The 15,071-nt window shown below is 65.4% G+C and overlaps 2 protein-coding genes across 5 annotated transcripts in view; one reads left to right on the plus strand and one right to left on the minus strand.

Moving 5' to 3' along the window:
* Positions 1-642, minus strand: part of LOC111161784 (calponin 2) — a 7,801-nt gene extending 7,159 nt beyond the window's left edge. For all 3 annotated transcript variants that reach the window (XM_022525737.1, XM_022525738.1, XM_022525736.1), the window contains exon 1: positions 532-642. In XM_022525737.1, coding sequence (XP_022381445.1) covers positions 532-594 — 63 coding nt within the window. In that variant the 5' untranslated portion in view covers positions 595-642. The remainder of the gene's footprint in view (positions 1-531) is intronic.
* Positions 643-6,341: 5,699 nt separating this feature from the next.
* LOC111161847 (transmembrane protein 259) lies at positions 6,342-14,999 on the plus strand. 2 transcript variants are annotated; one of them, XM_022525856.1, is made up of 11 exons: positions 6,342-6,708; positions 10,619-10,741; positions 11,415-11,514; positions 12,336-12,446; positions 12,626-12,748; positions 12,833-12,933; positions 13,011-13,068; positions 13,198-13,281; positions 13,361-13,493; positions 13,559-13,658; positions 13,770-14,999. In XM_022525856.1, the coding sequence occupies exons 1-11, from the start codon at positions 6,481-6,483 to the stop codon at positions 14,313-14,315; spliced, it is 1,707 nt and encodes a 568-aa protein (XP_022381564.1). In that variant the 5' UTR covers positions 6,342-6,480; the 3' UTR covers positions 14,316-14,999. The 2 variants fall into 2 exon arrangements, with proteins under 2 accessions (XP_022381564.1, XP_022381563.1); XM_022525855.1 differs by having other exon boundaries at positions 6,343-6,708; positions 10,463-10,741.
* The last annotated feature ends 72 nt before the right edge of the window (positions 15,000-15,071 follow it).

Genomic DNA, 15,071 nt, shown 5'->3' on the forward strand with positions numbered 1-15,071 from the left:
GCAGCCCAACTTCCCTCTCGGTGCCCTCCCCCCGCCAGGTGTTCGAGGTGGGGAAATTCCTGTGGGGGGGCCACACCCTTTCCAAACAATGCGGGGCCCCGCTCCCTTCCCCTCTTGAAGCTCGTGTGGCCAGGGAACCCGGAGGGGGCCGCCGGGGTCCCCTCAGACCCTCGGGGTCAAGTCCTCGCCGCCCTGAAGGGGCCCGGCGCTGTGGGGCTGAGGGAGGGAGGGCGTTCGGATGGGGCAGGGCTGGGGGAAGGGGTCAGACCCCGCCCGCCCCGGCTGTCGGAGGGAGCCGGACCGCAGACCTCACCGCCCGCGGGAGATGAGGGAGTCCGGGGCGGACGCCCCGAGCAGAGCGCACGGCGGTGGGGACGGAGAGGGCTGGGGTCGGGGTCGGGGTCAGGCCATTCTCCCGGGGCTCACGCCCGCCACCCGCCACGCGAAGGGGAGCCCGCCGGGGGTCCGGGCCGCGCGCCCCGCGGAGCCGCGACGGCCTCGCCAGGCGGACACCGCGCGCCCCGCACTCACCCGGTTCTTGACCTCGGCCGACAGCCCGTACGAGGGCCCCTTGTTGAACTGCGTGGAGCTCATGGTGGCGGCGCGGCGGGACGCGGCGGGCCGGGCAGGGCCGGGGCGCCGGGGCTGGGGACGCGCGGGGCCGGGCGCCCCGCCCCCGCCGCCCATTGGCCCCGGCGCGCATGTCCTTATAAGGCTGGGCTGCGCCGGGCTCCCGCGGGCGCCCCGACCCCCGCCCCGGACGCGCGCCCTGTCCCCGGGGCCCGGAGGGGCTCCTCGGCCCCGCGGCGCGGAACGGCGGGCGCCGCGGGGACGGGGCCAGGCAGTCCTGTCCTCTCCCTGCTGGCAGACGCGCGCGGCTCCGGCCCCCTTCCCGCACTCTTCGGCGCCGCGATGGGAAAGGTGTGCTGGGCGGGACCCTGGTCCCCTGGGGCTCGAATGGGGACCCCCTCTCTGCCGCACGGAGACGCCTCCCGCTCTACCCCCTTCCTGGGAGCTCCCATAGCCCGGGGTGGACAGGGGACCTGGGACAGGCTTCTCAAAGCAGGGGCCGCGGGAGCTGGGGCTTTGACGGAGGAGTAGGAGTTTGCCAGTCCAAAAGGGATGGTGCTCCTGGTAGAGCAAAGGGTGCGAAGCCCTGAAGAGACTGTCAGCGCTGAAAGCACGTAGAGCTCAATCAGACGGATCAGGGAAGGGGCGTTGGGATGAGAAGGGGCTTTGAATCTCCCACCCTGGAACGACAGGGAGCAAGGAGGCAGTAGAACAGGGACTCAAGGTCGAGGCGTCCTGGGGCTAGAGCGGAGGCTGTCCAGTCTTCCAAGCCAGGCACACACTTGCTGCTCAACAGGTGGTGTGTGCGTGTACAGATAAATCAATAAATTAATAAATAAATGACAGAATAAATGAATTTACTCGTTCAGTAATTCATTCATTCATCCACAGACACAACCACTCACTGCTCTCTGATATTGCTTCCGGGTCAGTCCCTTGCTAGGAAATGCTGGTCGCAGATCTTAGTGCCGGCCCTTCCCGTTCCTGGAAAGACAGAGCCCGGCACAGACTCCCACCCCTGTACCACAGGAGCAAGTACAGGACACAAACAAGAGTCTGAAGGAGGGATGAAGGACGCTGGAATGGACGTGGTGGCTCCACCAGAGGCGCCAAGGAAAGCTGCATATAAGAGGGGCATGGAAGTGGGGTTTTCAAGCATGAGTAGGAGTTTGACACATTTGACAAGCAGCTCATTGGGCTCTTTGAGGGCTCAGCAACGACTCACCCCTCCCCTGCCTCTTCCCTGGGAAGTACATCTCCCCAGTTCCGCACTCCCTAGATATCTGCTGCCTCTCTGCCGCTCATTCGCCATTCCATCTATCTGAAGATCTTTTCTTCAGGGTTCAAGTCCTAGCCGCTGGTCTTGGATGAGTCCCTTGGGTCTCAGTTTCCTTGTCTGTAAAACGAGGAAACAGCGCACAGTGGGGAGTCAACGATGAGCCGGTCTGGCTCTGAGTGTGGGATAGTGTGGTTTGTTGGGATCTAGGTGGGCAGCTGTGAGGGTGATAGGGTCCTAGAGCAGGGGGAGGAGGTGGGGGGCGGGATAGACTCCTTGCGGGGTCTGCTGGGGCCTGGGAGTCAGCGGGACCCGTGGCACGGTGGAGAAGGGCAGCCTGTGGCGGCCAGCGGTCAAGCGTGGCCCCGGGCTCCTGCCCCAGCCTGTGGTGGTCAGTGGCTGCCAGCAGCGCGCCCGCAGATCTCCTTGCCACGCCCAGCCTCTGATGCTTGTCCAGGGAGCCTCTGTGGCTCTAGGGACACCACCTGCACTGGGAGGCTCTGGGACAGAGAGGCTGGTTGTGACACCTGCCTGTGCCTACTCAGGCGAGCATGTTCCCAGGGCAGCGGCTGCCTGTGTTCTGAGGCAGGGGCAGGGGTAGGCAGAGCTCCCCGCACCCTGTCCATCAGGATGGGGGGGCAGCCGGCAGCTCTGCGGCCTCGACACCCCCCAGCGAGCCCTCCAAGAACACTGGTACGCCCGAGGGGGCGCAGGCTTCCCTTCATTAGATTTTAATTAATCCTGGCTTAAAGTCAAATTCAGATTTTGCAAAACCTCTGCACACATTTGAACAACTTGGGCATGTGTGTGTTTTCCCGTTCAGCGTAAGTTGTACACACTCGAGCCGTGGAGGGGCATTTGCAGAGGCAGGAGCGCGGGGCCGCAGGGGGTGCGCGGGGCCGCCGGGTTTGCGAGAGCCCGTGCAGAACAGGGTAGAAATCGGTGCCTCGTGAGCGTCTCCCGCGGACTGGGGCTGATAGCGGGTGGAAGCCGGTCCCTCCCAGTTCTCTCCACTTGGCTCAGAGTCCAGCATCGCACGCGGTCAGGGTCATGTCTGCACTGGCCAGCGCTGTTCTGGACCCGCGGCCACACCCAGACCCCCGGTGTGGTTTCGTCTTGTTTTGGGGGGATGGCCCTTGAGTTAACAATGTTTTTTTGTACGTTTTTAGGTGGTTGAAAAGAACCCCGCTCTGCCGCAGGTGGAAACACATGAGCGCAGAGACAGAGCTTTGTGGGTCCGGCCGCGCCCCTTTCACAGTCGCCTGGTGCTGCCAGGCGGACCAGGAGGACTTTCAGGCCTTTGACAGAAAACCCACCTGGGCTCTAGACGCTCCACCACCCAGACCCAAGAAATCCAGACTCAGATGTCCCCAAACTCAAACTCCTGGGGCCTGGAAGCTTAGGGTGTGACCATTTTCTAAATTCGGCCTGAGGACCTGCGATTTACGGGATGGCATAATTCTGTATAACCTTAACCCTCAGCGCCCCCACTTGGAGCCCCACTTCAAATCCCGGACGCCCCCGGGCTGTGGGATTTTATGCAGCAACGACACTTGGCCTCTCCGCGCCCCCTCACCCCATCTGGAAAACTCCTCACAGCCCCTGGGTTTGTTGTCAGCGTAAAGTGAGTTAATCTGTCGCGGTCCCAGCAGAACAGGGCAATCTGAGATAAGGGGCGTCCAGTCAACACAGGCAAATTTCTTAGGAACTTTGGCCTCCATTGAAAACCTGGCAAGGAGATCTGGGTCTCTGCAGCTGCCCTCTGTCCGTGCCCCTCCAGGACTCACTCATCCCCCCAGGACTGAGCCCTGGGGAGACTGCGGGGCTCATGGGGAAGGGGATGTCAGTTGTCCAGGTACTCTGGGCTGGGGCTTTGGTGATGCCTGTGGGTAAGGAGGCCACAGCTGGAGGACCTGGGGTGACAGGACCCCCCAGAGCCTCAGCCTTACTAGGTAGGGGGCTGGGCCCAGGGTCTTGGTGGCTGGTCATGGGGACTACAGATGTGGCAAGGGCCCTTCCCCGCAGCCCCCTCCTGGGCAACCCCATCCCCTCAGTGTCTGAGCTCTCTGAGTGGGACCCTGGGGGATCAGGGTAGGACCCCAGGTGGGGCCCCCTTTGGGTGCCTCCTGGGGGGCTCCCCTTGCTCTCTGCAAACAGTCATCTCAGGACATAAGCCTAGTGCAGACAACAGTAAAACAGTAATAGTATCAATAGCATCTGGGAGGAGGGAGAGGGGGTACTGTGAGCCCAGGTCAGGAGCCTCCCTGCTCAAAATGGGCCACGCTCCCAACGGCCCCCTCAACGGAGATGTGCCCAGTGCCGGGTGAACTCTGCAGCGTGCCCACCCTCTCACTGTGCCCCAGGCCTGTCTCAGGTCCTTTGCCCTGGCTGTGACCTCTGCAGACGCCCATCCTCCTGGCTCCTTCTCCACCCTCCCTCCTGCTCCAGGGTTAGCTTCTCATGAGTCTTCCTGAACCCCCAATGAACTCTCAATCTGCCCTAGGCCGGCTTCCTGCCCCCGCCCCGCCGCCCCCAGGACGGCCCAGACACCCTGCTGGCCGTGTCCACAGCACCCTGGGACACCCGCCCACGTTCTCACTTCCCGATTGTCCCCAGAAACGTCCTTCTTTAGCACTTTGGGTTGACACTTGGAGCTCTTCCTGGCCACTTTTCTTTCTTCGTGACAGCGGCTTTCCGAGGAGGCCAGCTGCTGGACGACTGCAGTCGGCTGGCCTTGCAGTGTGGATGCGCGGGGACGTGTCCCTTGCTTTGGTGGCCCCGAGTTCCTGCGACGTGGCAGTGAGCTCTAGGCGCGCCTCAGCCGCAGGTGCTCGCTTCCGCACAAGGCACAGGAGGACACACGAACTGCGGCCTGCGTCGCGCCGGGGAACCCTGGCTGAGGCTGGGTCTGCTCTCCGGCTCCGACGACACCTGCCAGCCTCTTGTTGGGACGGTTTCCCTCCCTCTGCGCGGGACACGCGGCTCGGGCGTGAGGCAGTAATTCTGGCAGCGAGCACTCACGGAGCCGTGTGCCAGACCCAGTGCAGGGCACTCGGGGGAACAGAGAAGGCGCTCAGCCTCCTTCCGGGGTTGGAACAGGAGGACCCTGTCCGCGCGGCCGGCTCCGGGCATGCGGCTCCCGGGATCGCAGACCCGGATGGAGGATCTGGAAGGTTCTCTCCGCTTCCTGGGGGCAGCTGGAGCTTCCGGCATCCCTGGGCACTCCCCGTACCTGGGCTGTCGCAGAGACCGCGCCTGCCCCGCGCGTGGGTGGAGGCTCCCGTCGGGGACCCGCGCGCGCACCAGTCTCCGGGCCGGTCCGCGCGCGCACGGAGCGCAGGAACCAGGCTCCCGGGGCCGCGGCCCCACTTCCGTCTCCCAGAGCGGGCTCGGGCCCCGGGCTCCCGGGAGCCGCCTTCCCCGTTGGCAGCAGGCCTGGTGTCCACTGTGCTTTGCCAGGGCAGCCGCTCGGGCGTCCTCACCCCGGACCCCCGGCCCCCTCCGCCCGTCCTCCTCACTCCTGCCGTGGCGCGGGGCCCCCGGAACACAGCAGGCGCCCGGGAAGGCTCCCCCCCCGTGTTTCCGCGGCGCTCGGGAGGCCTCCGCAACGACTCCAGGGGGGCGCACGCGGAGAGCGCCCAGGCTGTGCGCCGCAGGGGCTGGAGGGCGGCGGGGGCGCAGGCACCCCTCAGCCCAGCGGCGGACGCGAGGAGGGGGGGCCTGCGGGGCAGCGACCGGGTCCACGCGGTTCGCACACCCGCCTGGGCCTGCGAGTTCCGTCCGCGCCGCTGTCTCCTAGGGGCCGCGCGTGCGCGGGGGGGCGTGTGGCCGCTGCACGGGGGTCTGGGGTGCCGGGAAGTAGGTGACCCTCCTGAGCGACCCGTTCACGGCGGAAAGTCGGGTACTTGCGGGAAGGGAGAACCAGAGGCGACGGAAAGTGGCCCTGAAACCGCGCTCTCCTCTTCCGCACGCGGCAGGCGCCCCGCGGGGCTCGAGCTCGTCCGCCTTCGCCGGGAGCCGTGCTGCGACGCAAAAATATGGAACGCTTCACGAATTTGCGTGTCATCCTTGCGCAGGGGCCATGCTAATCTTCTCTGTATCGTTCCAATTTTAGTATATGTGCTGCCGAAGCGAGCACGGCTGCAGGGTCTTGCACAGAGCTATTTAAAGTTCAAAAATAAAGCTACTTTTCAGTTACGCCGCACTGCTAGGAATACACGCGCCACGGTTTCTCCCCCTAGGGTTCCGTGTAAACGACTCTCTCCTACTATCACGCTTGCTTTGGATGTCTCTGATCACTAGAACCCTCAGATGTTAGCTAACTTAATCTCCCATGCGTACCTTAGCGCCGCGAAGGCTTGTGGGGGATGGATATGCAAAAGACCCGGACTAGACGCAGCCCCGCCCCTGGCCACCCAGGGCCGGACGCCGCCATCCCAGCGTTCCCTGCGAGCGCAGGGAAGCCGCTCTGGCCGCCGCGGCGACTCGCTGGCGTCAGCAGGCCGCGGAGGCGGAAGATGGCGGCGGCGGCAGCCGGGCGTCGGTGAGCAGCGAGGCCGCGGCGAGGACGGCCGATGGCGGCCGGGAGGTGCCCTCGGGGATCCGCGGGCCGCTAGGGCGCGACGGTGGGCGGCATGTCGGAGCACGCGGCGCCCGGGGCTCCGGGGCCTGGGCCCAACGGCGGCGGCGGCGGCGGCCCGGTCCCCGCGCGCGGGCCTCGCACCCCCAACCTCAACCCCAACCCGCTCATCAACGTGCGCGACCGGCTCTTCCACGCGCTCTTCTTCAAGATGGCTGTCACCTATTCGCGGCTCTTCCCGCCCGCCTTCCGCCGGCTCTTCGAGTTCTTCGTGCTGCTCAAGGTGACCGAGGGCCCGACCCCTGACCCTTGACCCCAGCGGCCGGACCCTCCTCCCAGGTGTGCGACCTCTGACCCCGAGCGGGCGCGCCCGCGCCGCGCGCTCCCGCCCGCGGCCTGCCCCCCTGCCGGACCCTCCCCTCCGGAGGCGTGGGCCCGCGGGCGCGGCTCCGACCTGCCGGGGGTCTCCCCGTCGCGCCGCGCCCCTGGCCGCGCTGCCCGCTGTCCTCGGCCCTACCCTGACCCCGGGCCGGCTGCGCTCTCCGCTCGCCCCAGCGCGGGACACACCCCTGCCGCCTTCCTGCGCTGGAAGCCGGTCCCCGTTTCCGTCTTCACCTGCTCCTGCCCCGGGGCGCGCCCCTTCCTTGGGGCCTTCCACGCGCCGCCTGCACGGAGCCTCGGGGTCGTGATCGAGCTGAGGACAGCTCCCCGCGTTCGGTCAGCGTCACCGCGGCTCTGCCGCCCCGGCCAGGGGCCTTGTGCGAAGCCACTTCCCATCTTCCCTGGGGAGCAGGGGAGTGTCATCCTGGACACCAGGACCGCCGGGGCCTTCTGAGGAGGGGTGTCACCGCGATGACCGCTGCCTCTCTTCAGAGAGCGCTCTGGGTCCCTGCGCAGTGGCCTGCGGGCTGGGCGCTGGCCATTGGGTTTCGCAGCAGAGTGCTCCCACGCTGGGGCTGGAGATGCTGAGCTTGCCACTCCTTGGGGGGGGTGCTGGTGCTGGCCTTCGAGGCCCCTGGGGTGCCAGCCAGGCCGGTGGGCAGGAGCCGGAGGCACCTTGGGGTCTGGTGGAAGGAGCCCAGATGTGGCCTGCCACAGCTGGCGCGGAGGTCCGCTGGTCCCTCGTCTGGAGACCGCCAGCTGCTGCTTCCTCCCCACAGCCCCCCAGAGTATCACGGGCCCCCTGTGGAGGGTTCCCAGCACAGGGTCTCTTCCTGGGGCTCCTGAGTGTGTGGACATGACTTCCTGGGTGGAGGAAGCGCTGCCTTCCCCCAGACGATGATTAGGAGCTCAGGCTCTTGGGAGCGGGTCCTGGGCGTTTCCGTTCTGCCCGCTGCTTTCTGAGTGCGCAGCAGGTCCTGTGTTTGGGCCAGCCTGGCCTACAGATGTCCGCGGCATAGGTCATCAAGTGTCCTGCGAGGCTCTCAGACTCCCGAGCTCTTCTCTGTGGCCCAGGGTCTGTGGGCTAAAGCCTGAGGCCTCGTGAACCTCGTGAACCTGCCCGACCCCTGGTGTCCTTGCTTTGCTCATCTGCGCAGTGAGGGCTGGGACCGGCTGATGTGTGAGGTTGCCGCAAGTTCCAGAAAGCTCCCCATCTCTGGTGCCTGCCCAACTTCCGGTGCCCTTGCTGCAGAGATGGGGGTCCCTTCGAGGACTTCTCACAGCTGTCTCTTCCTGTGGTCCCTGTTGAGCTAAGCGCACAGCTGTGAGACAGCCCAGACCCCCCGATTCCTCCACTGGGCCAGACTGGGGGGAGCAAGAGGCAGTGGCTGAGGCCCACGTTCCGGCAGCCTTGGCTTCCACCTCTGCTGGTTTTCCTGGCATCAAGGCCAGACCAGGACCTCCCAAGTCCTGGAGCAGCAGGCACTAGGTGCCCCAGCCTGTCCGTTTGGACTCTGAACCTTGGGCAGCCTGACCCTGCAGCCACTGAGCAACGCCTGCCCGGTGACGGGGGCTCTGATGTTCCGGGCCTTTGCCACTCCCTCTCCTCTCTGAAGTATGGAAGTGATCCTTGGGGTCACTTTGATGTGTGATAAATGTGTGGAGTGCCCCAGGGTCCCTGCTGTGAAACGGGAGTCCCTGAACACATCCTCTGTGCCACGTCCTGCCTGCTTCTCTGACACGGCATTGAGAGGCCAGAGCAGGAGGGAGGGAGAGAGCAGGCTGTGGGGTGAAACAGGCACGGTCTGTGAGATCAAGCAGACTCAGCCCTCCGTGGAGGCAACCAGAAGTGCATGTGCAAAGGCACTGGGGCTGGCAGGTCAGCAGGAACAGTGGGGCTGGGTGCATGGGGTCACATGGAATGGCAGAGATTGGGGGGCTGTGGGTCCCCATGCAGGGCTGGTTGCCACCTTGCCTGGGCACATACGGCTGTGGCACGTCTTTGGAGGCACCAAAGCTGCGTCTGCCCTCTTGTTCCTAATGGGGAAACTGAAGCCCAGATTCAGGCAGGCTTTGTCAGGTAGAGTAGGGAACTTCTGGCCTTGTCTCTGGGGACCTCCATTTAGTCAAGGGCAGTAGATCTGGGGCCTTAGGGCAGGGAAAAGATGCTGGTAGGGAGACCCCCCCCAAGTGCTGGAGAGGGCACCAGGGTGACATTGGGGACCTGGGGTCCGCTCTGGAATCACACACATTGGTTCCACCAGCGCCCCTCAGTTCATGTGCCTTTCGCAGCAGGACACGTCGCTCACACTGTGTCTTGCCCTGTTTTCTCTCCTTGGGACCCAGCTTCCCTGTGCAGCTCCACCTCTCCAGGCCGTGCGGCTTCTGCCTCAGTGTCCTCATCTTCAGACTGGGAAACTAGGGTGGTGGCAGACACGCATGTCCCCAGAAGAGCCTGGCCGGCCCCTGGCACCAGGCCACACTGCATGTCAGCCCTTTTTTGAGATTTTGGCGCATGGGCAGTGCTGTCTTGGGCCCAGAGCAGGCGGCGTGCTTGATGTCTGGTCTCATCCTGCGGCTGCTCTGGCTCAGTGGTCTCAGGGAGAGGGGCTGGGGTCCTGAGGGGCACTGGGTAAGCTGGTCTGTGGGCGGCTCTGCAGGCTTCCTGAGGAGGCGTGGGCCTTCCATGCTGCCGCTGCGGCCAGAGGCTCCAGCCCGGCTTGAAGCCTCAGCGTCCGTCCTCTGCGACCTGAGCACCTGGGGCTCCGGGGCATCATCGCTGTCCTGCGGGGCCGCTTCCGGCTGCAGGCAAAGGAGGTGCAGTTCCTCTCGCCCCAGAGATGGGCCTTTGGAGCTGGTGTCTCTCCAGGGTCGGGGTGGGCGCCTGGCTTCAGGCCGAGCTGGCCCCAGGATTACAGCAGCCTGTGTAGGCGCTGGGCTATGTGTCCCCTCAGCTCGCAGCCCCCGGCCCAGGTGGGGCGGGAGTCTGTGCTCTGCTGCCCAGTCTGTGAGGCAGGCAGTCCCCCGGGCACTGGCAGCCCCTGCAGGGCTCACGGTGTCCCTGCCGCTGGACACCCATTTCCCAGAACAGCAATGGGAGTCACGTTGGGCCAGCTGGGCCCTTTTCCCATGGGCCGGGGTCGTGGGTCATACGTGGGCGTGTCGCCCAAGACGCAGGATCCAAAGGCCCCATTAGAAGTGCAGCCATCAGACCTTTATGAGGGGTGGGCTCCAGCGGACTGGTGGCCCCTTTGACGCTCCTGCTTCAGGGCAGCCCGAGGCGGTGACTTCGTGGGGCAGAGTCAGTGCTGACAAGGGGTAGGTCACTGGGGGCTGAGCAGCAGCCCCAGCCCACCCAGCCGTGCCAGGAGCACACCCAGTGTTCCCTGGGGCCAGGATCCCTTTTTACAGATGACGACCTGCCATCCTGGGAGGGGTACAAGTGTGCTGGGCTGGGCTGGTGAGGTCAAGGCGCTCTGAGGACAAGGCAGAGCTGGAGGCTGCTAGGCGAGCTGAGTCTGATCCGCACCCCCCCCCCAAGGCCAGGTGGCATCCCCGCTCCCTTGGGGCCGTTCTGGGACCTGGGGCCCCTGCACAGTAGGGCCGTCGCGGTGCCCTGGCCTCTGCCCTGACCGTCTCCCGCACCCCCCCCCCAGGCGCTGTTTGTCCTCTTTGTCCTGGCCTACATCCACATTGTCTTCTCTCGCTCGCCCATCAACTGCCTGGAGCACGTGCGGGACAAGTGGCCGCGGGAGGGCATCCTGCGAGTCGAGGTGCAGCACAACTCCAGCCGCGCGCCCGTCTTCCTGCAGTTCTGTGACGGCGGCCGCCGCGGCAGCTTTCCCGGCCTGGCTGTAGAGCCAGGCAGCCCGGAGCCTGAGGAGGACGAGGAGGAGGAGCTGGCCGTGGACATGTTCGGGAACACGTCCATCAAGGTGAGCTGGCCGGGCGTGCTGTGCCTGGGGGCGCCTGGTGAGCTGTGATTCACCTGGTGGGGGGCCCTCGCTGCGCCAGCCTGCTCCTACCTGCTCCTGCCGGTGTGGCATTGGGGGCAGGGATGGTGCTGGGCAGACTTGAGGCCTTGGGCTGTTTCCCAGCCCTTACTGGAAAGGGATAGGCCCATTTCCAGGGGCACCAAGGGCAGAAAGCATGGAGAAGGAGGCCCCTGGAGGCACTGGGCCGAGAGCTGGAAGCTGGTCCTAGCTGTCCTGGATCGGGGGGACTGGGGAATGCCCTGTTCCTGGAGACAGGCAGTGGCTGCTGGAGCGGGCAGGGTTCCGGGGGGTGTGGGCGAGGCCACGGCCCCGAGAGGAGGACGTGCTGAAGCAGTTAGGGACGAGGGTCCCGTGGTTGGTGAGGACCTGGCCAGGCATTCCCCGCTTCAGGGTGCTGACCCTTCTCTCCAGATGGGCCCAGGGGAGCGTGGTGTTGGGCTGGGGGCCTGTAGGAACTTACAGGTCAGAGACCTTCCAGCCCTGGAGGTGGGGGTGTCCCAGCGGAGGCTAGAGGTCACAGCAGCCAGGGGCGGAGTGTGTGTCCTTGGTCACCAGATGAGCTGGGACTGTGGGCCAGGCTGCTGCTGATGCCCTTCCTCTTGGCCGCCCGCAGTTCGAGCTGGACATTGAGCCCAAGGTGTTGAAGCCGCCGGGCAGTGCTGAGGCCCCGAATGACAGCCAGGAGCTCCCCTTCCCGGAGACACCCCCAAAAGGTACACCGCAGGCCCCTGGCTGGCCCGGTGGGGAGCAGGCGACTCTAGATCTTGGGGTTGGGAGTTCGAGCTCCGTGTTGAGTGTTGAGGTTTCTTTCCTTTTTTCTCTTTCTTTTTTTCGAGATTTCTATTTATTAATCTGAGGGAGCGAGTGAGAACAAGCACACACACAAGTAGGAGGAGGGGCAGAGGGAGCGCGACCAGCAGATCCCCCACCAAGCGCGGGGCTTGATTCCAGGACGCCAAGATCATGACCTGAATCAAAGGCAGACGCTTAACTGATTAAGCCACCTGGGTGCCCTGGGCAGAGAGATTTCTTGAAAAATAAAATCTTAAAAAAAATAAAAAATAGGTGGCTCAGTCATTAAGCGTCTGCCTTTGGCTCAGGTCGTGATCCCGGGGTCCTGGGACTGAGCCCTATGTCGGGCTCCCTGCTCGTGTTCCCTTGCTCACTGTGTCTCTCTTTGTTGAGTAAATAAAATCTTAAAAAAAAAAAAAAAACAAAGAAGCACCCGCATCTTGGGCTGATCAGGTGTGTGCAGCGTATCACTTCAAGGGGTCGTGCCCTGGGGCCATCCCCCGTGCAGAGGGCCCGCGGGCCTGAGTGGCCACCCTGCCTCACTTTGCCCACCTGTTAGCAGCCTGCAGGGTGGGACGGATGCCCTGGAGTCCCCAGTAACTGGTTCCCTTCTCAGGGAATCTCTGGGTGGGGGTCATGGGACCCTGACCCACCCCCTCGTTCCCCGGAGCCCACCAAGAGTGGTCGCCCAGCCCCTCAGGGAATATGGCTGGACCACGGCTCACGGGCCTTGTCCCCACAGTGTGGCCGCAGGACGAGTATGTCGTGGAGTACTCGCTGGAGTACGGCTTCCTGCGGTTGTCCCAGGCCACAAGGCAGCGGCTCAGCATCCCCGTCATGGTGGTCACTCTGGGTCAGTGTCCCCTGGGGTGAGGCGGGGGGGTCTTGGGGGCTCCCAGAAGCCCTTGGGTCCGGGCGCTGGGTCCATTTTCCGGCCGCAGGAAGCTTCCTCTGCGGCATCTCGGGCATCAGGGTCACGGCGTCGCTCGGGTGGGGGTCCTGCTGCATGCACTGTCGTGTGCCTGCTCGCAGACCCCTCCCGAGACCAGTGCTTCGGGGACCGCTTCAGCCGCCTGCTGCTGGCCGAGTTCCTGGGCTACGACGACATCCTTATGTCCAGCGTCAAGGGCCTGGCTGAGAACGAGGAGAACAAGGGTTCGATGGGCCGGGCACGGGGTGGGGTGGGGCACAGCGCGGTGGCTGGGCGGGCGCTCACGGCCGCCCCCTACCTCCGGGCAGGCTTCCTGCGCAACGTGGTGTCTGGGGAGCACTACCGGTTCGTGAGCATGTGGATGGCCCGCACGTCCTACCTGGCCGCCTTCGTCATCATGGTCATCTTCGTGAGTGCCGGGGGCTGGGGCAGGGCGGGCGTGCGGGGCGGTGCTCCCTGAGACATCCCACCGCCCTTGGCTTGCAGACCCTCAGCGTGTCCATGCTGCTCAGGTACTCCCACCACCAGATCTTTGTCTTCATTGGTGAGTCTCCCTGCCCACCAGCGGGTGGGAGGGCTGGGCTCCACCCCTCGCCCCCAAGACCCCCTGCCCACCTCGCCCAACCACCAGGCACCTCACCTGGTCTGCCCGCCCGCCGCTTTCTGCCCACAGTGGACCTGCTGCAGATGCTGGAGATGAACATGGCCATTGCCTTCCCCGCCGCGCCCCTGCTCACGGTCATCCTGGCCCTCGTAGGTGAGGACCCCTTCCTCCTGCCCCTCCTGGCCCCGGCCCCCACCCGCGCCCCGCCCGCCCAACCCCGGCCTCCCCCCAGGGATGGAGGCCATCATGTCTGAGTTTTTCAACGACACCACCACGGCCTTCTACATCATCCTCATCGTCTGGCTGGCCGACCAGTACGACGCCATCTGCTGCCACACAAACACCAGCAAGAGGCATTGGCTGCGGTGAGCACCCGGTCCCGGGGGGCGGGGGCGGGGCTGCGGGCGGCGGCTCACTGTGCCCCCCGCAGGTTCTTCTACCTGTACCATTTCGCCTTCTACGCCTACCACTACCGCTTCAACGGCCAGTACAGCAGCCTGGCCCTGGTCACTTCCTGGCTCTTCATCCAGGTGAGGAGCCTGCTTCGCTCCCCACGGGGGCGTCTGGCCTATGCCGGGTTCCGCGAGGGCCGGGGTTCTGGCTCCAGCTGCTGGCCTGACCCAGAGCCCCCGCACCCCCAGCACTCCATGATCTACTTCTTCCACCACTACGAGCTGCCCGCCATCCTGCAGCAGATCCGGATCCAAGAGATGCTGCTACAGACCCCACCGCTGGGCACCGGAGCCCCCACGGCTCGTCCCGATGACCTGAACAACAATGGGGGCACCCCAGCCGCCACCCCCGACCCTGCTGGCCAACCGCCCGCCCTGGGCCCTAGCGTGCCGGGCAGTAGTGGGGGCCCTGGTCCCGTGGCTGAGGCACCCAGCTCTCTGGTGGCTGCGGCAGCTTCGGTGGCAGCGGCAGCCAGCGGGGACTTGGGCTGGATGGCAGAGACGGCCGCCATGATCACAGACGCCTCCTTCCTGTCTGGCCTCAGTGCCTCCCTCCTGGAGCGGCGGCCCGCTGGTCCACTGAGCCCTGGTGGGGGGCTCCCCCGAGTCTCCCAGGACAGTGCCCCCTCCAGCAACTCCCTGGCAAATGACACAGCGCCCCCAGCTGCCGGGGTGAGTGGGCCCACCCCCAGCCCCACAGCCCCAGTGGACCCATCCCCAGAGGTCGGGTCCTGAGCCTTGGGCAACTGACCGCCCCCTCCCTGGCCATGCAGGCCCACTGGGTACGACCTGGCTGGAGCCCTCGGGTATCAGGGAGGCTGTCCCGGGGGACTCTTGGGGTGGCCCAGCCTGTCTTGGGTGGTGTCAGGGTCATCCGGTTTGCCCAGAGGGGGGCTTCTCTTCCCTAGTGTGGGGCCTGCCAGAGGCCTGTCCCTGCTGTTTTGGTGGGCCCCTCAGCCTGTGAATCGTGGCAGGCCAAAGCAGAGGGGTGGGGGCTCCATGGAAGGTTCCTGAAAGGGCTGTTGAAGCGTGTGAAGTGAGCTGTTCCTCAGTAGCAGAGCGGGGCAGCTCTCCAACAAGGTGAGCGCCGGCGGGGGCCACCCTCGCGGTCCCGCCCGCTCCGCTGGTGCTCACCATGCTCAGTGCCTTTTCCACGGCCCCTGACCCCAGGTGTGTGTACCAGGGCTGGGGTCCCGGGAGGGCAGAGCTCGCACCTCGGGCTCGGGGATGCCGCGCGCGGGCGCCAACATGGAGGGCGGTGGCCGGGCGCGGGGTTCCAGCCCTGCTGGGGTGGGAATGGGACAGGGCTGGTGGCCAGACGAAATCACTCGGTGAGAAATGCAGAGAGCGCTCATTCCATTCTATTTAATGCAGTGTACAAAATTGTGTTTGTATATAGAATAAACTGTTGACAGCGGCCGGAGCGTCTGTACGCGGGCGGGGGGGGGGGGGGGCCGCGGGCTTGGGGGGGGGCTTCGGCGCGGGCCGGGG

Source organism: Enhydra lutris, unplaced genomic scaffold (assembly GCF_002288905.1).
Source record: "Enhydra lutris kenyoni isolate GAN:26980312 unplaced genomic scaffold, ASM228890v2 scaffoldscaffold86, whole genome shotgun sequence".
NCBI lineage: Eukaryota > Metazoa > Chordata > Mammalia > Carnivora > Mustelidae > Enhydra > Enhydra lutris.